The sequence below is a fragment of the Schistocerca gregaria genome, chromosome 2 (genome assembly GCF_023897955.1).
Source record: "Schistocerca gregaria isolate iqSchGreg1 chromosome 2, iqSchGreg1.2, whole genome shotgun sequence".
In the NCBI taxonomy this organism is placed as follows: domain Eukaryota; kingdom Metazoa; phylum Arthropoda; class Insecta; order Orthoptera; family Acrididae; genus Schistocerca; species Schistocerca gregaria.
Genome location: NC_064921.1, coordinates 254,355,881 through 254,382,213, shown reverse-complemented (window position 1 = coordinate 254,382,213; position 26,333 = coordinate 254,355,881). Strand labels below are relative to the sequence as shown.

At 42.7% G+C, this 26,333-nt stretch overlaps 1 protein-coding gene across 1 annotated transcript in view; it reads left to right on the top strand.

Annotated features, from left to right (window-relative positions):
* The first annotated feature begins 615 nt into the window (after nt 1-615).
* The window catches only part of LOC126335734 (glutamate receptor 1-like), a 54,748-nt gene continuing 29,030 nt past the window's right edge, over nt 616-26,333 (top strand). The window contains exons 1-3 of the mRNA XM_049999190.1: nt 616-794; nt 12,501-12,724; nt 25,234-25,460. Of these exons, the coding sequence (XP_049855147.1) occupies nt 616-794; nt 12,501-12,724; nt 25,234-25,460 (630 nt within the window). The remainder of the gene's footprint in view (nt 795-12,500; nt 12,725-25,233; nt 25,461-26,333) is intronic.

Genomic DNA, 26,333 nt, shown 5'->3' with positions numbered 1-26,333 from the left:
CGAGTGGCGAAAGTTTATTTACAACCATCCCATACTTTTCGTAAGTAAACATTGTCACTGTGAGCACCACTTCTCTTCGTGGTATCCGTGACAAATGTCTGGAGTTAAAGATCTCTTCTAAATTTTCTCTGCTGCTACCTGCAGCCCACATTCTTTTAACGTACAGCCCGTTTCGTTTCATGCTGTATCACGTTTTTTTGTCGTTGTGATACTCTATACATCTCATGTCAAAAATACATCGCCTTTATTTATATTGTGAGTTAAAACACACACAAACTTGCTCTTTGTACCACATTTCCATACTCTACCTTCTTTCTTGACGAAACCACTTTGTCAGGGAACCGCGGAGCTCTGATGTGCACATCTGCAGACTTCACCGCTTGAAGACACACGTATGAGCAAGAGTGTCGTCTTCTATGGAGAGGATTCGTGGAACGTTGTGTACGCTTTCACAGACGGATATAGAACTGCCTTTGGTTCCGTGGAGGTGGGGGAGTAACGCGATTAGACAGCCTGCGTAACTCGGTGTACTCGTGTTGTGCACTAAAAGGAACGTGTAAAGAGGCACTGAGAGCAAAAGCATCGAGTGTTTACGGTTGAGCGAGTGTGTCTGCTATGGACAGGTACAGTCTGGAGGGCAGCGAGATCTTCGGCGGCCGTCCTGTGAACGGCACTTGGGAAGGCCTCGTGGGGAAACTGGCAAAAGGCCATCTGGATGTCGGTTTGGCGCTCATGATGGTAACTCCGGAGCGCCAGACTGCTGTTGACTTCTCCCTGCCACTCACCTTCTCACGGTAAGTCAACCTGGCTAAACGGAGAGTCATCCGTTTTCAACCAGCAATTACAAGCGAACTTAGAATAAGGTCAGCCTTGACCGTAATTTTGATGGTTTATTGACAGCAAAATCGATTTTCAATCACATCGTGATCATCTTCAGTGCTTTAGTGAACAAATTAAACTCATAGATACTGGTGTCAAGTAATCGTCAGTAACCAAAGCTATGTAACGGTCACAAGTAAGTTATTGTGATCGTTACATAGCTTTAGTTACTGATGATAACTTGACACCAGTGCCTAAGAGTTTAATTTGTACACTACAGCACTGAAGACGATCACTATGTGATTGAAAATCGATTTTTCTGTCAATAAACCATCAAAATCACGGCCAATGCTGACTTTCCTTCTAATTTTACGTATATGGTCGTTGTGCACACAGCACTCTATGGAGTCGCCAATAAATACAAGCAAACGTTCGTGAAAACTCTAACACTTAGAAAAAAAAAAGACCCAAATGAATGCAAACACTGGGGTTGCTTAAAGTAGTCTTCTAGCAATAATTGATTAATGTTGTAGAGTATTGACTTGCTGCTTTGGTTCACTAGGGGGATCAGCATTAATAACGATCTTAGTGAATGAAGAACCGTGAAACTAAAATGAAATGTAAAGCAAAGTACCTGTATGTTTCGTTAATAAATTTAGCTGCAATAAGAAATATTTGTAGAGGTCATGGTGATAAATCTCTAGGAAAAATGTTTATGTGACTTTTAGATCGTGTTTTGCAAGTTTGGATTCATGTCGGCCATGTTTTTTGGTACTACAAGTGTATAAAACAGACTCGAAGCCCGCACCAACCACAGTAGTACAAGTTTATACGTCAACTAGCTCCATCGATTATGAAGAGATTAAAGAAATGTATGATGAGGTACAAGGAGTTATTCGGATAATTAAGGGAGACGAAAATTTAATTGTGATTGGGGACTGGAATTTGATAGTAGCAAAAGGAAGAGAAGGAGAAATCCTAGATGAATGTGGACGAGGGGAAAAGAATGAAAGAGGAAGCCACCTGATAGAACTTTGCACAAAGCATAATTTAATCATTACTAACAGTTGGTATAAGCTTATATGTGGCAGAAACCGGGAGCCACTGGAAGGTTTCAGATAGATTATATAATGGTAAGACAGAGATTTCGGAACTATATCTTAAATTGTAAGACAGTTCCAGGGACAGATGTAGACTTTGAACTGTAGATTAAAAGTGAGGGAATTGCAAAAACACAGGAAATTGAAGAGACCTGGAAAGTTGGTTCTTGAGAGTGTCAGAGGGGGAATTAGACAACGGTTGACTATAAAAGGGGAAATAAATCCAGTAGATGCCGAATGAGTACCTTTCAGAGACGAAATAGTAAATGCAGCAGAATATCAAATACGTAAAAAGACAAAGCATAGTAGAAATCCTTGGACAGCATAAGAGATATTGAATTTAATCGATGAAAGGGGAAAATATAATAATGGAACTAATGAAGGAGCAGTAAAGGAATAAAAAAATTTCTAAAAAAAAGACTGATAAGAAGTGCAAAATGAATAAGCAGTAATAGCTAGAGAAGAAATATAAGGATTTAGAAGCATTCTTCAGTAGCGGAAAGATGGATACTGCCAATATAAAAATTAAAGAGGCTTTTGGAGAAAAGAGGACCACCTGTTTGAATATCAGGCTGTCAGATTAAAAACCAGTCCTAAGCAAAGAAGGGAAAGCTGAAAGGTGGAAGGAGTATATAGTGGCTCTACACAACTAAGCTGAACTTCAAGGCAATATTATGGAAATGTATAAGGATGAAGATGAAGTTGAGATGGGAGATATGATACTGCGAAAACAATTTGACAGAGCACTGAAAGATCTAAGCTGAAACAAGGCCCCAGGAGTTTACAACATTCCATCGGAACTATTAATAGCCTTGGGAAAGCCAGTTTTGACAAAACTCTGCCATAGGGCGTGCAAGATGTATGAGACAGGCGAAATATCCTCAGACTTCAAGGAGAATTTTTTAATTCCAATTTGAAAGAAAGCAGTTATTGACAGGTGCGAAAATCAACAGCTATCAGCTTAATAAGTCATGGTTGCAATATACTAACACGAATTATCTACAGAAGAATAGAAAAGTTGATAAAAGTTGACCTCGGGGAAGAGAGGTTTGGATTTTGGAGAAATTTAGGAACACGTGAGGTTATACTGACTCTACGACTTCTCGTAGAAGATAGGCTAAGGGAAGGGAAATCTATTTTTATAGCATTTGTAGACTTAGAGAAAGCTTTTGACAATACTGACTGGGACAATCTCTATCAAATTCTTAATGTGGCACGGGTAAGGCGATTTACAGTTTGTACAGAAATCAGATGGCAGTAATAAAAGTCAAGGGGCACGAAAGGTAAGCAGTGGTTGAGAAGTGAGAGTGACAGAATTGTAGCCTATCTCCGATCTAACTCAACCTGTATGTTGAGGAAGCAATAAAGGAAATAAAAGAAAAATTTGGAGTAGGAATTAAAATCCATGGAGAAAAAATAAAAACTTTCAGGTTTGCCAATGGTATTGTAATTCTGACAGAGACGGCAAAGGACTTGGAAGAGCAGTTGAACGGAATGGACAATGTCTTGAAAGGAGGACATCAGATGAACATCAACAAAAGCAAAACGAAGGTAAAGGAATGTAGTCGAATTAAATCGGGTGATGTTGATGGAATTAGATTAGGAAATGAGACAATTAAAGTAGTGGATGAGTCTTGCTAATTTGGGAAGCAAAATAACTGATAATGGTCGAAGTAGGGAGCAAATAAAATGTGGACTGGTAATGGCAAAAAATATTTCTGAAGAAGAGAAATTTGTTAGCATCGAATATGAACTACCGTGTTACGAATTATTTTCTGGAGGTATTTGTGTAGCCACATATGGAAGTGAAACATGGACGATAAACACTTTAGACAAGAAGGGAATAGAAGCTTTTGAAATGCTGTGCTACAGGAGAATGCTGTAGATCAGACGGGTAGATCTACATTTACATCTACACTCCTGGAAATTGAAATAAGAACACCGTGAATTCATTGTCCCAGGAAGGGGAAACTTTATTGACACATTCCTGGGGTCAGATACATCACATGATCACACTGACAGAACCACAGGCACATAGACACAGGCAACAGAGCATGCACAATGTCGGCACTAGTACAGTGTATATCCACCTTTCGCACAATGCAGGCTGCTATTCTCCCATGGAGACGATCGTAGAGATGCTGGTTGTAGTCCTGTGGAACGGCTTGCCATGCCATTTCCACCTGGCGCCTCAGTTGGACCAGCGTTCGTGCTGGACGTCCAGACCGCGTGAGACGACGCTTCATCCAGTCCCAAACTTGCTCAATGGGGGACAGATCCGGAGATCTTGCTGGCCAGGGTAGTTGACTTACACCTTCTAGAACACGTTGGGTGGCACGGGGTACATGCGGACGTGCATTGTCCTGTTGGAACAGCAAGTTCCCTTGCCGGTCTAGGAATGGTAGAACGATGGGTTCGATGACGGTTTGGATGTACCGTGCACTATTCAGTGTCCCCTCGACGATCACCAGAGGTGTACGGCCAGTGTAGGAGATCGCTCCCCACACCATGATGCCGGGTGTTGGCCCTGTGTGCATCGGTCGTATGCAGTCCTAATTGTGGCGCTCACCTGCACGGCGCCAACACGCATACGACCATCACTGGCACCAAGGCATAAGCGACTCTCATCACTGAAGACGACACGTCTCCACTCGTCCCTCCCTCCATTCACGCCTGTCACGACAACACTGGAGGCGGGCTGCACGATGTTGGGGCTTGAGCGGAAGATGGCCTAACGGTGTGCGGGACCGTAGCCCAGCTTCATGGAGACTGTTGCGAATGGTCCTCGCCGATACCCCAGGAAGAACAGTGTCCCTAATTTGCTGGGAAGTGGCGGTGCGGTCCCCTACGGCACTGCGTAGGATCCTACGGTCTTGGCGTGCATCCGTGCGTCGCTGCGGTCCGGTCCCAGGTCGACGGGCACGTGCACCTTCCGCCGACCACTGGCGACAACATCGATGTACTGTGGAGACCTCACGCCCCACGTGTTGAGCAATTCGGCGGTACGTCCACCTGGCCTCCCGCATGCCCACTATACGCCCTCGCTCAAAGTCCGTCAACTGCACATACGGTTCACGTCCACGCTGTCGCGGCATGCTACCAGTGTTAAAGACTCCGATGGAGCTCCGTATGCCACGGCAAACTGGCTGACACTGACGGCGGCGGTGCACAAATGCTGCGCAGCTAGCGCCATTCGACGGCCAACACCGCGGTTCCTGGTGTGTCCGCTGTGCCGTGCGTGTGATCATTGCTTGTACAGCCCTCTCGCAGTGTCCGGAGCAAGTATGGTGGGTCTGACACATCGGTGTCAATGTGTTCTTTTTTCCATTTCCAGGAGTGTACATCTAGACAGATACGAGGGCTATCCACAAAGTACATTACGTTTCGGAATTAAAAATAAATAAAGTATTGGAATTTTTTTAAAATTATATACAGATGAAAGACACACTTAAATACTACTTTTCTACATAGTTGCCATTTAGATTAAGGCACTTATCGTAGCGATGGACGAGCTTGGAAATTCCTTCGTCGTAAAATTCGGCCGCCTGCGCGTTCAACCTCGTGGTTACCTCTTCTTGAAGCTGTGCATCGTCATCATAACGCTGCATAGCCAACCACTTCTTCTTTTCTGGGAATAAGTGGAAGTCGCTCGGTGCCAGGTCCGGACTGTACGGCGGATGAGGAAACAACTCCCACTTAAAGGATTTGAGAACTTCACGAGTGGCATTTGCCGTGTGGGCCCGGGCGTTGTCTTGAATCAGCAAGATCTTTGAGTCCAACTTTCCCCTGCGCTTGTTTTGTATTGCTCTTCTGAGGTTGTACAGAGTTTGGCAATACGTTTGAGAGTTTATTGTAGTGCCTCTTTCCAGGAAATCCACAAAAATCATATCTTTTCTGTCCCAAAAGACAGTCGCCGTCACCTTCCTTGCCGACATTGTCTGCATGCATTTCTTGGGTTTTTGGGGGGAATTTGTGTGCCCCCACTGCATTGACTGCAATTTTGTCTCGCAGTTCACATGCTTAACCCATGTTTCGTCACCAGTAACGATGCGATCGAGTAATGAGTCGCTGTCTTTCTCGTAAGCGTCCAAAAATGTGAACGCTGCAGCCGTTTGCTGATTTTTGTGAATCTTTGTCAAGATTTTTGGTATCCATCTTGCACAAAACTTGTGGTTACCAAGCTTTTCTGTAATGATTTTGTGCAATAAACTTCGTGAAATTTGTGGAAAACTCATAGAGAGTTCCGTTATTGTGAAATTACGGTTTTCACGGACCGCGGCATCGACTTTTTCAACAAGTTCGGTAGTCACTATGCTAGGTCTTCCACTTCGCACTTCGTCGTTAACGTTAGTTCGGCCATTTTTAAATTTTATGACCCATTGACGCACTCCACCTGCAGCGATTATGTTGTCCCCATACACCTCACAAAGCTGCCGATAGATTTCTATCGGTGTACAGTTTTTTGCAGTCAGAAACCTTATTACTGGCCGCACTTCACACTTCGCGGCTTTTTCAATTAACGCTGACATTTCTAACTGTCACAGTAACTCAGCGTTGTCCAGCACGAACCTCTCACTAGCACGGCAGGATGCCGACTGAGCGGCGGAACGCCATGACACCAAGATGGCTGCGCTAGCCCCGCCCGTAACGGACACAAACGAAAACGTAATGTACTTTGTGGATAGCTCTCGTACTTCGAAAGCCACCGTACGGTGCGTGGCGAGGGTACCCTGTACCACTGCTAGTCATTTCCTTCCTTGCTTCACTCGCAAACAGAATGAGGGAAAAACTATTATCTATATGCCACTGTATGAGACCTAATTCCTCGGATCTTATCTTCGTGGTCCTTACTCACAATGTACTTTACGATGGCGCCGGTAGAATCGTTTGGCGTGTTTCAAATGCCTGTTCTCTAAATCTTCTCAATAGTGTTTCTCGAAAAGGACTTCGCCTTCCCTCCAGGGTTTCCGATTTGAGCTCCCGAAGCATCTCCGTAACAATTACGTGTTGTTCAAATCTACTGGTAACAAATCTAGTAGCCCACCTCAGAGCTGCTTCGATGTTGTCCTTCAATCCGACCTGGTACGGATTCCAAACACTCCAGCAATTCTCACGCACAATAAGTCGCAGCAGCGTCTTATATGCGGTCTCCTTTACAGGTGAACCACTCTTTCCTAAAATTCTCCCAATAAACCGAAGTCGATTGTTCACCTTCCCTACCACACTTCTCACATGATTGTTCCAAGTCACATCGCTTTACAACATTACGCCCATATACAGTGAACCGCCAAAGAAAATGGTATAGGCATGCTTATTCAAATACAGAGATATATAAACAGGCAGAATACGGCGCTGCCATCGGCAACGCCTATTTAAGACAAGTGGCTGACTCTGAGCACTATGGCACTTAACATATATGGTCATCAGTCCCCTAGAACTTAGAACTACTTAAACCTAACTAACCTAAGGCCATCGCACAACACCCAGTCATCACGAGGCAGAGAAAATTGCTGACCCCGCCGGGAATCGAAGCCGGGAACCCTGGCGTGGGAAGCGAGAACGCTACCGCACGACCACGAGCTGCGGACTATGACAAGTGTCTGGCGCAATTAGTAGATCGGTTACTGCTGATAAAATGGCAGGTTATCAAGATTTAAATGAGTTTGAATGTGCTGTTATAGTCGGTGCATTAGCGATGGGACACAGCATCTCCGAGATAGCGATGAAGTGTGGATTTTCCCGTACGACCATTTCACGAGTGTACCGTGAATATCAGGAATCCTGTAAACATCAAATAGCCGACATCGCTGCGGCCTGAAAAAGATCCTGAAAGGGTGGGACCAATGACGACCGAAGAGAATTGTTCACCGTGACAGACGTGCAACCCTTCCGCAGACTGCGGCAGATTCAATGGTGGGCCATCAACAAGAGTCAGCGTGCGATCCATTGAACGAATCATCATTGATATGTGCTTTCGGAGCAAAAGGCCCACTCGTGTACCCTTGATGACTGCACCACACAAAGCTTTACGCCTCGCCTGGGCCTGTCAACACCGACATTTGAGAGATGATGGCTGGAAACATATTGCTTGGTTTCAAATTGTATCGAACGGATGGACGTGTGCGGGTATGGAGACAGCCTCTTGAGCCCATGGATCCAGCATGTTAGCAGGGGACTGTTCGAGCTCGTGGAGGCTCTGTAACGTTGTGGGGCGTGTGCAATTGGAGTTATATGGGACCCCTGATACGTCTAGATACGACTGTGACAGGTGACACGTAAATAAGCATGTCTGATCACCTGAATCCATTAGAGTCCCTGTGCATTCTGACGGACTTGGACAATTATAGCAGGACAATGCGACATCCCACACCTCCAGAATTGATACAGAGTGGCTCCAGAAACACTCTTCCGAGATTAAATACTTCCTATGGCCATCAAACGCCCCAGACACGAACATTATTGAGCATATCTGGGACGCCTTGTAACGTGCTGTTCGGAAGAGATTTGCACCCCATCGTACTCTTGCGGATTTATGGACAGCCGTGCAGGTGTCAGCTCTCCGGCACTAATTCAGACATTAGTGGAGTCCATGCCACATCGTTTTGCGGCACTTCTGCGTGATCGCGGGAGTCCTACACGATGTTAGGCAGGTGTACTAGTTTCTTCAGTGTATTTAAACGGCTTGACTGTGTCAAGCAGGTCACTTGTAGTATGGTATGCGACATTACAGGTTTAATCTTCCCACTAATCCGTATTAACTTACATTTTTCCATTTTCATGGCAAGTTGCCATTCATCGCAACAAGTGGAAATTTTGTCTAAGTCGTCTTGTATCCTCCTGCAGCCACTCAACTTCGACAAATTAACGCGCACCACAGCATCATGAGCAAAGACCCGCAGAGTGCTGCCCGTCGTGTCCGTCAAATCATTTATGTGTATAGAGCGGACCTATCACACTTCCTTGGAGCACTACTGAAGATACCCTTGTCTCTGATGAATACTCGCCGTCGAGGGCAACATACTGGCCTCTATTACTTAAGAACTCTTCGAGTCACTCACATATTTTTGAACTTACGCCTTATGCTCGGACCTTCTGTCAACAGCCTGCAACGGGGCACCATGTCAAATGCTTGCTAGAAATCTAGAAATATGGTATCTGCCTGTTGCCCTTCATCCGGTTTGCAGCATATGTGAAACGCCCCCTTAGAAAAATTGTACAAGACTGTGCTTAAGCTGACACATCAATATTTTTTTAGCGCAACGCAATCTGACTTTCAATAATCCCTACAAAAGAACGGCCCTGACTAACATTAACCTATACCTTTCAAAAATCACTTACCTCACAAAAATCTTGGTTACTCGAACTACTGCAATACAGCGAGCGCCACTACTGCCAGCTAAATAAAAGATTCAAACTACTGATAGGCACAGTTAGCAAATGAAAGATTTTAATAGAGAACAAACAATGTATTTACCTCAATAGTGTTCAAAAGTCATAATGTATATAGAAGTTTATGACATCCAGTCTTAAATTTCAAAACTCCGCCATCTATCTCCACACATCTAGCACTGCTGGCGGCTCACCTCCAATGCGCAACGCTACGCGCTGTTCACATCCATCTGCCCAACGCTACAATGGCTAGTATTACAACAATGCCAACCAGCCACAGATCGCACACAGCACAGCCAGTGATCCTCATACAGAGCGCTACGTGGCGTTACCAACATAAAAACTTAAACAGCCTACTTACACATATTGTGTGATAAAGGAGAAGCTGAGTTTCCTACGAGCGATGCTTTCTAAAGCCATGCTTATTCGTTGACATAAGCTTCTCAGTCTTAAGAGAGTTTATTATATTCGAACTGAGAACATGTTCAAGGATTCTACAGCAAACAGAAGTTAGGGGTATTGGTCTGTAATTTTGCGGGTCCTTTCTTTTACCCTTCCTGTTTACTGGAGTCACATGCGGTTTTTTCCAGTCGCTTCGGACTTTGTTCTGGGCGAGAGATTCACGATAAATGCAAGCGATGTTAGAGGCCAATGCCTCTAAATAGTCTTTGAAAAATCGAAGTCGGATCCCATTTCGACCTGGTGATTTATTTGCTTTTAGATCTTTTAGTTGCTGTTGTACGCCAGGGATTCTTGTTACTATATCGGCCATACGGGAGTCTGTCCGATGGTCAAATAACGGTGTGTTTGTACGATTCACATGTGTGAACGATTTTTTCAAAGTGAAATTTGAAACTTCGGGTTTCATTATGCTATCTTTAACTACCACGCCAGACTGGTCAACAAAGGACTGAATGGAAGCCTTAACCCCGCTTAGCGACTTTACTTAAGACCGGAATTTTCTCAGGTTCGCTACCAGATCTTTTGCTAAGGTGTGACGGTGGTACTTGTCGTATGCTTCAAGCATAGATCTCTTCACAGACGCGTGAATCTCTACCAACCTTCGTTTGTCATTTGTGCGTTCCCTTTTGAACCGAGAGTACAAACCTCAGCATCCTCCGAATTTCGTTGTTAAAGCAAGGTGGGGCTTATCCATCCTTTATCCACTTATTAGCCCTATTACCCTCAGACAACGATTTATAATCTGCACAGACTTTACCCATCATTCCTCTGCGTCCATCTTACTGGATCTAAGAGATGGCAAGTCACCGTCTCTGTGAGAATCTAATAACTGCTTATCTGCTCCGGCTACTAGAAACACTTCCCTAGTCTTCATGACTGATTTGTTAACTTCTGCAATCATAGTTACTATAATGACATGGTGTTCCCTAGACCAAGTTTCTATACTGGCATTTTCGATAAGGTACAGCCTATTTGTAGCTACGAGGTCTAAGATATTTCCATTGCTTCTGGGCTGCAGAGCTAGCTGATCGAGACAGTCTTCAGAAAAGGTGCTCAAAAGTATTAGGCATGGCTGTCTGTCTGTACCCCAGCAATGAATTCAGAGACATCCCAGTCTATACTCACAAGGGGAGGCCACGACGTTTGGAACGTGGATTTACTGCCATCTTTGTGCACTCGTAGTACTCCATGAGGACAATAAAATGTGTAAGCAGTAGTGCGCTCTTCTCAAGAGTTATTGAGAAAATCGCAAGATAATTTCGGTCGTCAAATACGCGTGACCATTTTTACCATGAAGCGGATTCAGCCGAGTGGTGCCGGCACGATAGCTCAGCGGGTTCGGTCAGCGTGTTAGCTACCTATTCTAATAAAAAAACTGAGCTAACGGATCAACGAACAAACTGAACGGGTGTCATCGGACATCCGCCCTGAACAAATTCAACCAACAATAGAGAACAACTTTTTTTTTTTAAAAAAAAAGAGTGGTTTGCGTTCAAGCCGTTAGATCCCGAGTTCAGTTCGTCAGTTTTTTTTATTTTCAACACAGTCATTTTCTTTACTATTTATATTACAATTGATATAATGGGAAAATACGAGTAATCGGATGAACTGTTATTAAATTTACAATGTTATTTGCCAGTCTACTAATTTTTATTATCACAAATAATGTAATATTCATAACTATCGACTAGTAAACGACCAAACGCATAAAGTGCTACTAAAAATGTGTGCATGTCCGTGATCTGAGAAATCCCTTGTATCTGGAAGGAGCCCGAAACGACTTGTTACCTCTAAGTTTTGACCGGCACAGACAGCTTTCAAAAGATGTACAATTAATCGACGCTTTTTACATTACGAGTACAAGTTGCAGGATGGAATTTTTCGTAAAAACATGGAAAACATAAAGTTACACGTCACCAGCTGCACTGAATACATGCTATGTTTCCGCATACGCAAGGTCTTTTGACGTTTTCGGTGGAGAAATAAACCTCGTTAGCATTTTCAAAAACCTCTCTTTCAGACGATAATTTGGAAGAAAACCATGCATAACGCAGTATTTCCTTAAAAATCGCCGCTGATAATTGTTTATACAGTATCGAGTGTATTTTAATAGCGTCTTCCGAGAAGCAATTTATGATTCTCTTGTATGAACAGTTTTGAAGACACGGACAAGCATACATTTTCAGTATCACTTTATGCGTTTGGTCGTTTACTAGTCGATGGTTATGAATATTATATTATTTGTGATAATAAAAATTAGTAGACTTCTAAATAACATTGCAAATTTAGTAAAAGTTCATCCGATTACACGTATTTTCCCATTGCATCAGTAAAGAAAATGACTGTGTTGAAAATAAAAAATAAAAGAAAACTGACGAACGGAACTCGATCCAGCGATCCAGCGGCTTGAACGCTAACCACTTTTTTTTTTTAATTTGTTCTGTATTGTTCGTTGAATTTGTTCAGAGTGGACGTCCGATGACACCTGTTCAGTTTGTTCGTTGATCCGTTCGCTTAGTTTCTTTATTCGAAAGGGTAGCTAACCCTCTGAACGAACACGCTGAGCTACCGTGCCGGCACCACTCGGCTGCAGCAGCTTCACGGTAAAAATGGACTTATTTTATCAGTAGATAAACTGAAACCAAATGAATCTGTTGTGTTACTCAGAAATAATTAGTCATCCTGTAGTTTAGAAGAACTGATAGTATTATTTTTATGTTTTGGTTTTAGGTTGGTCCTATTTCTTCAGAAGCCGAAGGAGGAGGAATCAACGTGGAATAATTTTTTACGGCCCTTTGACAGATGTCTCTGGCTGTGCGCCATCACTGTCATAGCCGTCGTTTGGACTGTCCTCAGAGTTCAAAGGAGATACAGCAGAGGTTTGGGGTTTCATGACGGCCACAACCAGACATATAGTGACACCTTACACGTTGCAGGAATATTCCTCATGCAAGGTACAGGTCATGTCCTAAGTATTTTTTGAAAATTATGGCTAGAGTTGGTTTGTACCAATTCTATTAGATTATATATGCACAAATAGACATTAACATTTGAATGAAACAAATAAAATATTAGGTAAGCAAACAGGCGAATTCACATCTGTTCTAGATGGTACATAGATTGTTACCCGTAGAGAGTGAAATGAGACGCCAGGACGACAGTAGATTTGTTCAGTTAACTTGTATATTTCGGCCCTTGGTTATAGCACATGAGGAACACCTTGGTGGTGGCGTCCAGATGGCTCTCTTGTGAAACCATGCACGTCCGGCATTGCTGCCAGCGCAGGGAGCAGGGCCAAGTGTGGCGTCACTCGAATGCTGCTGTCAGTATGGGGTCTCCAGCTGCGACCACGATAATACAGCGGCACCGCAGTTGACAATTCCGTGGGAGCGGCTATGACCTCCCTCCACAGAGCGGGCGGCTCTCTGCTCCGGCGGTGGCGTTTTCGTGATTCAGGCGGAGCCTGCCCTGTCCTGTGGTTGAACAGTAGTCCCTGACCTGCATTCCAAAATGTTCTTTCTGGGAGTCATAGATTCCTGGTGTAGGTTGTACTCCGGTATCTGAGTATTTGTACGCTCCACACTATGTTTGCTTATACACTACTGGCCATTAAAATTGCTACACCACCAAGATGACATGCTACAGACGCGAAATTTAACGGTCAGGAAGAAGATACTGTGATATGCAAATGATTAGCTTTTCAGAGCATTCACACAAAGTTGGCGCCGGTGGCGACACCTACGACGTGCTGACATGAGGAAAGTTTCCAACCGATTTCTCATACACTAATAGCTGTTGACCGGCGTTGCCTGGTGAAACGTTGTTGTGATGCCTCGTGTAAGGTGGAGAATTGCGTAGCATCACGTTTCTGACTTTCATAAAGCTCGGACTGTAGCCTATCACGATTGCGGTTTATCGTATAGCGACATTGCTGCTCGCGTTGGTCCAGATCCAATGACTGTTAGCAGAATATGGAATCGGTGGGTTCAGGAGGGTAAAACAGAACGCCTTGCTGGATCGCAACGGCCTCGTATCACTAGTAGTCGAGATGACAGGCATCTTATCCGCATGCCTGTAACGGATCGTGCAGCCACGTCTCGATCCCTGACTCAACAGATAGGGACGTTTGCAAGACAACAACCATCTGCACCAACAGTTCGACGACGTGTGCAGCAGCATGGACTATCAGCTCGGAGACCATGGTTGCGGCTACCTTTGACGTTGCATCACAGACAGGAGCGCCTGCGATGGTGTACTCAACCTCGGTGCAGGAATGGCAAAACGTAATTTTTTCGGATGAATCCAGGTTCTGTTTACAGCATCAGTGAACAGTGACGTTACATTTCAGATGTGTTATGACCCGTGGCTCTAGCTTTCATTCGATCCCTGCGAAATCCTACATTTCAGCAAGATAATGCACGAGCGCATGTTGCAGGTCCCGTATACGGGCCTTCCTGGATACAGAAAATGTCCGACTGCTGCCCTAGCCAGCACATTCTCCAGATCTCTCACCAATTGAAAACGTCTGGTCAATGGTGACCGAGAAACTGGCTCGTCACAATACACCAGTCACTACTCTTGATGAACTGTGGTATCGTGTTGAAGCTGCATGGGCAGCTGTACCTGTACTCGCCATCCAAGCTCTGTTTGACTCAATGCCCAGCGTATCAAGGCCGTTATTACGGCCAGAGGTGGTTGTTCTGGGTACTGATTTCTCAGGATCTATACACCCGAACTGCGTGAAAATATAATCACATGTCAGTTCTAGTATAATATATTTGTCCAATGAATACCCGTTTATCATCTACATTTCTTCTTGGTGTAGCAATTTTAATGGCCAGTAGTGTACATTACGGCATCTACTCTAAACACTTCTGTACTGGAAAGTGAGGAAAAGCTTCTGTTCTTCCAGTTGTGAGCTGCAGCGTCGGCTGTTGCTATATCGCGCCCAGCTGACCCTGCTTTGCAGCACCTGTTAGTTGTGTTTTGTTTCATCTTCTACAAACCAAAACGATGACGACGCTCTGCAGAACAAGAGCTGCTGCAGTGTTGGTATGACAACAGTCAATGTTGTCTCCTTTCGGTACTGTTTTTCCTAATATAAATTTAAATGCCGCGATAAGGTTTCCAGGAGGCTCGTCGCTCTTGCTGGTTCAAAGACGTGTTTATGGACTGCGTTAATTCTCCAGCGTTTGATTTAAGCTGACTGGATTTGTGGCAGACAGCACTTCCATGGGCTCCTCTGTCCAATATTAATTCTAGCCTCTATGCTGACGTAAGCTCCCCCTGCTCGAAACAACTAGCCACTGCTACCATCTTGTCAAAGGTAGGATACAACCAAAGATCTTGACCTGCTGAAAGTACAGCCCTTGTTCGATCACTTCTGTATTGCATTCTCTTACCTCCTTTTGTCTCATTAGCAATTTCACTACCCAGGAATCGAGCCCCTCACTTATTACCATACTGGAACATACTGTGATTTCCCCTCAGTAGCATTTATGTAACTTGCACCTTTCATTTCTACATATCTTGCAATTAATAAGAGTCGCCGTGTTTTTACTCCTACAAATTTCTTCAGTATCTCCCACTTGACATGTTATGCGTGGACTACGTAGCATTCGTAACATGCTTGTTTCCTGGCTACTGATGTAGAAATGGAAATGTAAAGTTTTGCTCCATCAGCTCTCACTGATACTGTGGCCACCCTTAAATGGAAAGGTACGTTTTGTGCTCGGGTTCTAAAACCAACTCCGACTCCGGCGTTAGTTCCTTTTGTAATTTCCTTAGAACGTCTAAATAATGCTCTGGTGACAACAATTTTACCCCTAACTGACCTCTTACAGTCTGCTGCATAGCCGCCTGTAGTTTAATTCAAATGGTTCAAATGGCTCTGAGCACTATGGGACTTAACATCGATGGTCATCAGTCCCCTAGAACTTAGAACTACTTAAACCTAACTAACCTAAGGACATCACACAACATCCAGCCATCACGAGGCAGAGAAAATCCCTGACCCCGCTGGGAATCGAACCCGGGATACCGGCCGTGGGAAGTGAGAACGCTACCGCGCGACGACGAGATGCGGGCTGTCGTTTAATTACTTTCTCTTGTGGTTCCCAAATACTATCTTCTACAGACTGCACCCATTTTGTCAATACTACTTAAGAGCTCTACTTCGGTTTGTAGTTCCCTGATATTCTGATTAACTGCTTCCTCTGCAGCTCTGGCATACCACATTACTTCCCCAGTCAGCCGTCGTAGTAGCTGTGTGTCCTTCTCTTAGCTTGCAATCCGCTTTGTGTGCCAGTCACTCATGGTTTTTTCGCGTTTGCCCATTGCTTAACCTCTTCTGTGACGTCGTTCGCAGTTTGAATGTCTTCCACATCAGCAGTGCCAAATACTACTTCCACAAGCTGACCTCCACCATCCATCCAGCCCCCATTCCTTCACGTACGTAGAATACCCTCAGCACCTGGGTCATCTCACTCCTTAATTTCTCGTACGCCTTTTATTCTTTCAGATACCAAAGCACTTCCTTTGAGTACCCTCTGTCTTTCGGCTCCCTGACGGAATTTGTCGAATGCTTCTTCGAATCTTCTCACCTCATTATGCAGCTGTCATACATTAAATACCATCTGTATCACCCAGCAAAGACTCGTGATCACCACATCTTTGGGCTTGGCGAACAGCACTCCCCCTTCCAGATGCTGGTTCCATCAGACTTCCATACCGACGAAGATCGGTAGTTCTGCTATGAACTACATCATCTCGCCTAGTCTGCACCTCACATAGGGGCAGGAATATCGAGTACTTTCCTTCCTCTTAAATTAATTGCGCTCCGCAGCTGCTTATACTAATTAAATTATATCTACACCTAAACTAAAAAATAACTAAATGACTATCTCCTAGGCCTTAATCCATACGAATTCTTCCTAATAGTTTAATTCACAACATCTTGCTTATCTTCCATTTCATTCACAACCTCTTGTTCATCTTCTGACATCTTTCTCCTGACTCTCCCTTTTCAGTCTGCATATCCTATCCCTGGAATAACTTCCGAACTCCCTTGAAAAGTTTTCTGCCGCCCTACATGCACAACTTTCGTTCTCGTCGGTAATTGAATCTTGTCATTTAGTGGAGACGAAGTCTCTACCGCTTGGTATGATCCCTAACACTAAGAAAAAACTTCTTTCCCTTTCCCTTTGGCATATACGAAGTTGATAGCATCACTCACTGACCAAGCTTATGCTGTGGCGTTCTTGCCGTAAGGACCAATGCTTCTCCCTGTTTCTCCAGTGTTCGTCTATTTTCCCTCCACAGTCTATTCCAAATTTCTCTAATTACTCTGGCAAATTACTTAACAGACTCTCCAGTCTTCCCTTGCTTTGTTTTCAATATCCCGAACGGTGATGGCATTTCACGACCATATACTACTTTATATGGCGATAATCCTGTGTTCGGATTCTCTTTTGAGTTGTAGGCGAAGACGACATACTTCTAATAGGCGTCCCGGTTTCTGTGATGTGAGTGAGTGTAATATCCAAACGTCTTCCCGATTGTCCTATGCACTCTTTAAGTTCTTCCATTGGCTTGTGAATGGAGAGGACTCGTCCTTGACTTATTCACATTCAATAACTTACACAAATTCTCGAATATATCCGATATGAAGTTCGTTCCCTGGTCTATTACTATTGTTTCAGGCACTATTTCTACATATCTTGAAAAATGACTGCTTAAAATGCTGCTTACATTAGTCATCTGTTCTCTGTGTAGTTTCCCATTCCTTATGCTCGTTACCCGCATTATTTAATACTGCTATTTACCTACTTAAGCCACCCGCATTTCCGTGCTTCCTCCCATATTTATGCGTGACTTCGAAATCAAATTCACTTAGTCTTACTGCCCATTGCATCAACCTACTAGAAGGATCCTTTAACTCCAATAACCATTTTAACACCGCATAGTCTGTTATTACTCTAAACTTTTTAATGTACAGATAACATTTGAAATACGTGATTCCATAAATAAGGCTTAAAATCTCTTTCTCTGTTTTGGAATAATTTCTTTCTGGAAAATTTTGTTGTCGTGATCCGTAAGCTATCAAATGTTCTACGCTATATACCTCTTGTGACAACCCACAGCCAAATGCGTTTTTTGATGCATCAGATGATGAAACAAATTCTCTATTAACATTTCGAAATAGCACTATTGGAATCGATTTTAAAGCTTATTTCAGCTCCTCAAAAGCATGCTGGCCCTCTTGTGACCACACAAATTTAGTAACTTTTTTTAACAACTATGTGAACGCTCAGGCAGTATTTGCAAATCCTTGTACGATACGGCGGTAATAGCTCGCGATTCCTCAGAACGATTGCAACTCCTTTACAGATTTTGGGACAGGAATTTCTCATACAGCTTTAATTAATCTTGAGTCCGTCTTAACCCCATCTTATGGTATGGCTTAGGTAGGCCACTTCTTCTATGTCTAAATTACACTTTTCTCTACTCAGTGTTAACTTCGCTGCTTGTAACCATAGGAGAACTTCCTTCAATCACCGCATATGCTGTTCCATATCACTCCCATAGACGACTGTGTCATCGAAGTGCACTATGCACTGCCGTGATTTTAATCCTTTGAGTTCTCCATCCAACAATCTCTGAAACGTTGCAGGTGCATTTTAAAATCCGATTGGTCCCGAAAACGTTGTTTTATGTCGATACTGTGATGCAACCTCTATCTGATGATGATCATTCTTGAAATCTATTGCTGAAAAATATTTTGATTCCCTAAATGATCCAAGGTTTCTGTGATATTTAGCAAATGATAGCTGTCCATTATTGTCTTCGCATTTAGATGTCTGTAATCACGAAAAGACCTAAATTTTCATGTTCCATCTGTTGATTTCTTTTGGCATAATGACTATTCTTGCTCACTCTTCAACGCAGTATTATGTTCTTCAATTATTCCATCTTTCAGCTGTTGATAAATTCTTCCAAAACTGGCCCTAAGTACCTTGGTATTCCGTATGGTTTGAAGTGGACTGGTGATTCGTTTCCTGTTGGTACGCAGTGCTATGCAATATGCGTTGCTGGTAACGGTCCTTTGGAAAAAATAAATCCTTAAATTCCAAAAGTAATGTGACCATCAGTTCCCTATTGCTCCTCCCTAGGTGCTTCACTTTTCCTCGTAATGCAGTTTCAATGGCGTTCGTTTGTTGTCTGTGGCTGACATTCCCTGTGTCACATTCTTCTTCTTCTAGGAGACCCATACTAATGATTAACAGCCCCTTTGTTTATTAGTGTTCGTGTCTGTGTGAAATCTTATGGCACTTAACTGCTAAGGTCATCAGTCCCTAAGCTTACACACTACTTAACCTAAATTATCCAAAGGACAAACACACACACACACCCATGCCCGAGGGAGGACTCGAACCTCCGCCGGGACCAGCCGCACAGTCCATGACTGTAGCGCCTTAGACCACGCGGCTATTAGTGATTGATAAGTCCTTTGTTAATCCTGTTTTGACTGGCAACCAACCCGATCTAATGCTTCATTCTCTTCTAACTGTTCCACCACACACAAAATTCCTCCTGGAAAGCTAGACTCAAGAGTGATCCAATGTGATTTCCCAATACCCTTAGATACGCAAACGCGCGAATAAAGTCTCAGTGTCACCATTTGCAGTTTAAACTATTAGTCTTTCGCGACAGACTCCCCTCGTGACATCGCTACACTGGCAATGGCTTCACCTAATATTTTTTCAACAGGTTCCACCCTGTGTTGCCGAAGATCGATTATGGGCACAATGCTGAAATAATAAATCTGATCCTGGAATCATGCCGTGTCCCTCACTCACATGTGACACTATCTATACAAATTGTTTAAACTGAACCGTATTCAGTCAAAAGTCTATGTCCACCTATCCTAAAGGTGTGAAATCTCAATCACTCGCTCCATACACTATGTACCGTTAGGGGCCCATTGCTTACATTTCACCAATTCATTACTGGCGACAAATACTTTTGCCTCTGTGTGCAATAACATTCGGCATCACCTTTTTACTACTATTCCTCTTATAGCACAATCCACCTCTGCATACGTTTTTGTAGCATCCAGTCTTACTGGGAATGACCATAAATGGATATGGGGTTCCAATTGGCGTTTAATACCTTATTCTTCCCAGTCCTCTACTTCTAAAGCTGTTACTTCCTCATATTTCATTCACAACAACCTAAAGCTGGAGACGCTACCTCCTTACACGTTCCGTTCACCCACATCTGCAAAATTTTATGTTACCTGCGGACACTATATACCTTGCTTTCCAGTCAACAAATCTATCTTCTCACACTCCATAGTTAACCGCAAGCCCTTTGGACGCCCTGTCCGTACACGTCTTGAATTTTTCGCATGCAACCCTCTTAAAAAAGCATCGAGTCCCCTATACTCAGCTTTTTACAAAATAATTTCACTCCCTGCAGCATCCTGTCATAATTCATAAGTACTTCCATTAATTTTCCTTATTCTATCTGCAAACTGTTCTAGTTTCCATATTTCTCTTAGTTATTACCCCTAATTGATCTTTATAGAGTCTGGCACTAATCTCTTAATTAATCCTTCTTTAAATACTTCCAATTTTGTAGCTCCCTTAAAAGCTTCTGAATACCCTACATAAGTTTTAGCTTCCCCTGTTAGTCTCAATCTTGTAACAGTCAATAATTCCTAAGTAGACCAACCTTCCATCTCAGCGTCAGATTTACAAGATCTCCCACAAAGACCTGCCCATCCTCATTACCTTATCAGAAAAAGGATCAATTAAACTTGCGACTGATAAATCTACACCCCATAGTGGTGACTGTGATTCTACCAACCTACGCAGTTGTGTATAATCTGGTATTAATTGTGCTACCTTTCTAATAGTATGCTTAGTGCTTCCAGCTCTTTGACGCCTTGTGTCTCTGGTTCTGTCGAAGCTTTGCCCTTGACAACACTCATTTTGTGAATTATCATTCACAAGACAAGAAAACAAAATATATTAATTTAATTCTAACTTTTAAATCTGGGCTATCTCAACTTTTGGCTCTGCCCAGCCATATGTCCCTAACTATTACATGTACAATATTTTTCTGGTACTGATTCTATATGTCGCACGGAGTGACCCTCAAGGTTACACTGTGTCCAACTAGCAGGCACAAATCACTCGTGACTTCCATTACCTAGGCAAATCCACTGGTTCCCTACTAGCAGTAAAATATACTTTGCATATTTCAAGACCATCAAACCTTTTCTCTATGTGCAATATATATATATATATATATATATATATATATATATATATATATATATATTGTAGTCTTCAGTCCTGAGACTGGTTTGATGCAGCTCTCCATGAACTCTATACTGCGCAACCCTCTTCATCTCCCAGTGCCTACCGCAACCTAAATCCTTCTGAATCTGCTAACTGTACTTCTGAACCTGCTTAGTGTATTCATCTCTTGGTCACCCTCTACGATTTTTACACTCCACGCTGCCTTCCAATACTAAAGTGGTGATCCCTTGATGCCTCAGAACATGTCCTACCAACCGATCCCTTCTTCTAGTCAAGTTCTGCCACAAACTACTCTTCTCCCCAATCCTATTCAATACTTCCTCATTAGTTATATGATCTACCCATCTAATCTTCAGCATTCTTCTGTAGCACCAAATTCAAAAGCTTCTACTCACTTCTTGTCCAAACTATTTATCGTCCATGTTTCACTTCCATACATGGCTACACTCCATACAAATACTTTCAGAAATGGCTTCCTGACACTTAAATCTATACTCGATGTTAACAAATTTCTCTTCTTCAGAAACGCTTTCCTTACCATTGCCAGTCTATATTTTATATACTCTCTACTTCGACCATCATCAGTAATTTTGCTCCTCAAATAGCAAAACTCCTTTACTACTTTAAGTGTCTCATTTCCTAATCTAATTCCCTCAGCATCACCCGATTTAATTTGACTACATTCCATTATCCTCGTTTTGCTTTTGTTGATGTTCATCTTATATCCTCCTTTCAAGACACCATCCATTCCGTTCAACTGCTCTTCCAAGTCCTTTGCTGTCTCTGACAGAATTACAATGCCATCGGTGAACCTCAAATTTTTATTTCTTCTTCATGGATTTTAATACCTACTCCAAATTTTTCTTTTGTTTCCTTCACTGCTAGCTCAGTATAGAAACATTTACTAATGCTTATGTGCATGAACATCACTTACACTGTCACAATGAAACATCAGACACTATATGCAGGAGATGAATGTCACCCAAATAGTAAAGAATGTAATGCAGCAAAACTATACTGTAATAATAATGAGCGTATGGCATTGGTGGCCGGGAGATGCCTCGCAGGGCGGTTCGGCCGCCGCCCCACAAGTTCTTTAACGCTACTACGGCGACCTGCGAGTGAATGAGGACGAAATGATGATGAAAGACTCACAGCATCCAGTCATCTCGAGGCAGAGAAAATGCCTGACTCCGCCGGGAATCGCACCCTGGACCCCGTGCGCGGGAAGCGAGAACGCTACCGCAAGACTTCGAGACGCGGACACTATACTGTGAGAATACCAGTGGCAAGGAGACTATAACAGATGTGCAGGTAACAAATCAGTCTCAAAGATAACAAGATGACATGATTACTCAACCTTGAAATCAAATAAAAATTGCAAAATATTTTCACTCCTGTCTCCAAATACATCTTTCAACAGAGTACACAAACTGAAATAAACAGATAGAGGAACTAATTCAGCAATAAAGAGTATCAGAACTGATGATAAACTCTGGCCACATATAGTTGACGAAAGGGTCTACACTTGTCTCTAAACACTTGGCTGTAAAACCATAATACCAAATTAAAACATGAAAAAGTGGAAAATAAATAAAAAGTATGAAGAAATGAATCATTAAATTCAACTGCTGGAACAACCGAATGTTGTACAGAAAAAAAATTTACATAGGAAAGTTTGGTTGGCAGATGGAAAAGAGGTGCTGCAGCATGTTTGGAGAAAAAGAAAAAGCCTGGTGTTTGTAAAAATGTGGGACCCATATCGTTTAATTTAACTGTAACTGCGGGAAGAAAGGACAAGGGCTGCAGATCCAAAAGGTAAATATGACGCTTAAAAAGCTTGCTAAGCGGCATGGAAAAATATGAGGAAAGAGCTTAAAATTAGAATCATCACATCTTATCAAAACCTGCCCTGTGTTATGTTAGTGAGGCATTATCCTGAGTTACACTAGCCAGTTACCAGCGTTAATCTGTTAAGACAATCAGTGCAGCAGTTGTCAGTTGATTGGTGTTTGCCTCGTTAACAGAGATATTCTAATTTGCAATACACTTCTTTCATTTATGAGATGTATTCAAATAATAACACCTCCGATTTTATTTCTCACAAAATAATAAAACCAAAACTGCGAAACTTGTGTCAGTTCTCGAGGTAACTTCGCTGCAGCCGTAAACATTTTTCACAACGTCATCGCCAAGATTACATGTCCTCAGTGGACGCCTCTTCGGAGTCTGGTTTTTCCACTGGAAAATCCCTGATGCTTTAACATCATGGCTAATAAATGTGCGACCACGGGGAGCCTCTTTCGTTGTTGGAAACAGCCAAAAGTCGCAAGCAGTCAGGTCAGTCGAAGTATGTAGGGAGTGTGAGAAGTAATTCCAAAGTAGTTGTTACGAAGAGACTGCACCGTCGCGTTCGCCCGATGCGCTGGTGCCTTGCCTTGCAGAAAGAGAACATGTGTCTGCTTTTACGGCCATTTTCTTGCAATGCTGGAAGGCTCCTATTCTTCAAAACGTCCTTGTAGGATGCACGTCACCGTAGTGCCCTTTGGAATGCGCTGAGTAAGGATTACCTCATCGTGGGCCGAGAACGCTACCACCATAATTTTTTCAGTACTGTTGCTTACCCGAATTTTTTTCTTGTCGGTGAATGTCAGCACTTCCATTGAGCTGATTGGCGTTTCGTTTCGGGATTGCAAAACGGCATCCATACCTCAGTAAATGAAAAGAAAATCCCATTCACACCGTCATCAGGCGTCAATATTGTCTGGAAACAGGCCACGCACACAGTCTCGTGGTCATCCATCACCATTCATAGCAACCACCAGGAGGACACTTCGCATGTTCTTCATGGTTGTTTGCACAGATCCACGTAAATACCAACTTGTGAAGTGATATGTTCCATACTCACTCGATGGTCCTTCAAAGAAATTTTTTGCATTCTCTCAATCACGTTACCAGACTAGTTGCTTATCACATTCTCCAAACTGCCCCACCCACCAACACACACTAAAGACTATAGTGGCTAGCGTTTCTGTCTCTGGATCACGAGGTCCCAGGTTCGATTCCTAGCCAGATTGGGGATTCTCTCTGCCTGGGGATTGGGTGTTTGTGATGTCTTTATCATTTCATCATCATCATCATCATAGTTGTTGCAAAATTGGATTGAGTGAAAAATTGGACTGTGTAAAAATTGGGACTTCATACAGGCTCTGATGACCATGCAGTTGAGCGTCTCCCAAACTAACCGTCATCATCATCATCACATTAAAGACAGCTAGGATAACATAATCCATGTGTCATTCAAATGACGGTGAATTTGATTCGGTGTCACTCCATGCAAATGGAAAAACCGAAAGAATTCATGCTGTACTCGTAATGAAAACGTTCCCATTTTAAGTGTCAAAACAATTATCACTCTCACCACTGCCACTAGAGTTCCGTGTGTCGTACAGTACTGCCGTCTCTGGCACGAATCGACAATAAAGCCTACTTTTTTGTCTGTTTCCAGTCCTGAGAAAAAATCAGAGGTATTATAACTTGAATGCATATTGTGGTTGGATGCTTTCGTCTGGTGCTGCCACAGGTTGAATAGCTTGTGCACATTATTTATGTTCTAGCATTCAGTAAGGATTCCAACGACTTGAAGGGACACCTAATGGTTATTACCTCAGCATAGAGATTCTATAACGAAGAATCCACGAGTGTTGGCTGCTTTTCAAGAATGCAGTTCTGCTCAGTTTAAGAAAGTCTAGTTATTATTTACATGTATTGCGACAAAAAGTTTCTCCACAGTGAATCCCACATTAGCAAACTACATAAATGCCTGCCACCGTCTCACTGACAATGGAATTGCTCGAGGACTGCTTCGACCTCTCACTTCATCTTTAGTGTAAAGAATGAATCAAAAGGCAGATATATTTGTGATAGAATCGTATGAAACACCAATTATTTCACATGCATGAAATTATCATACCCATTTGATCTTAGCTATCATAGTTTTGTTCTAAATTAACACAGAAATATGATTACTCAATAAACTGTAACACTGAACAGTAAGCTTCACATCCTAGCATGTCTTCTTAAAACATTTTCTGCATGCAAATTACACTGCTTATGGTTATCAATGGGATCGGCAGGTTGTGGTGAGGGTGGGGACACGAAGAGGCGTGACAGCGTGCGGTTGACTCTGCTGGTGGCGTCGATGTCTGCGATGGTGGTGTACACTGCCTACTGCGGCACTCTCACCGCCTCCCTGGCCACCCACCGCCTGAAGATGCCCTTCACAGACCTGCAGGGCCTACTGAGGGATGGATCCTACAAACTGCTGCTGTTGTACGCCTCTGGAGAGATGGAAATTTTCGCTGTCAGTATGGTCGTAATATATCTGCTTGTCATTCACCTTTGTATGGCCTATGCTACATCATTTTCTGTCAAAACTAAAGCACCACTAAGGAAACATCTGGCTGAAAAAAACTTCACAGCACAGATCATATACATGGCAATACACAAGTTATTATCACTACATAAATGAAAATGTCTGGAATACTCTCTCAGAAATTCTGAAGGTAGCAGGTGTAATACAGCTACCAATGAGATTCCTAAAACTTATGCAGAATTTAGACTGCAGTTATAAGAGTCTAATGACATGAAAAAGGAATAGGAGAAGGTGCAAAGGAGAAGGGCGTGAGACAAGGTTGTTGCCAGTCCGCCACATTAGTCAACCTGTACACTAAACAAACAATAAACTAAACCAGCAGAGACATAGAAAGGGCATTAGTGTTCAGAGATAAGAAATAAAAACTTTCATGTTGACTGATGATATAGAAGAAATAAAAACTTTCATGTTGACTGATGATATAGCAAATTTGTCAGAGATGCAAAGGTCTTGGAAGATCAGTTGAGAAGAGATGGTATCCTAAAAAGAGATTATAAGATGAACATAAATGAAAGTAAAGCTAGGGTAATGGAATATAGTCAAAGGAAATCAGTTTAGGATAACGAATGAGATCAGTAAATATGTCTGAAAGTAGTATATAAGTTTGGTTATTTTGGCAACAAAGCAACTGACAATAGCCAATGTACAGAGGTCACGAACTACAGACTGTTAATAAGAAGAAAAGTGTTCCTGAAAAAGATAAATATTTTATCACAGAATATAAATTTTAGGTGCTAGGAACAATTTTTTGAAAATATTTGTGTGGAATGCGAATTTGGATTACAAGAGTATTAGTTTATG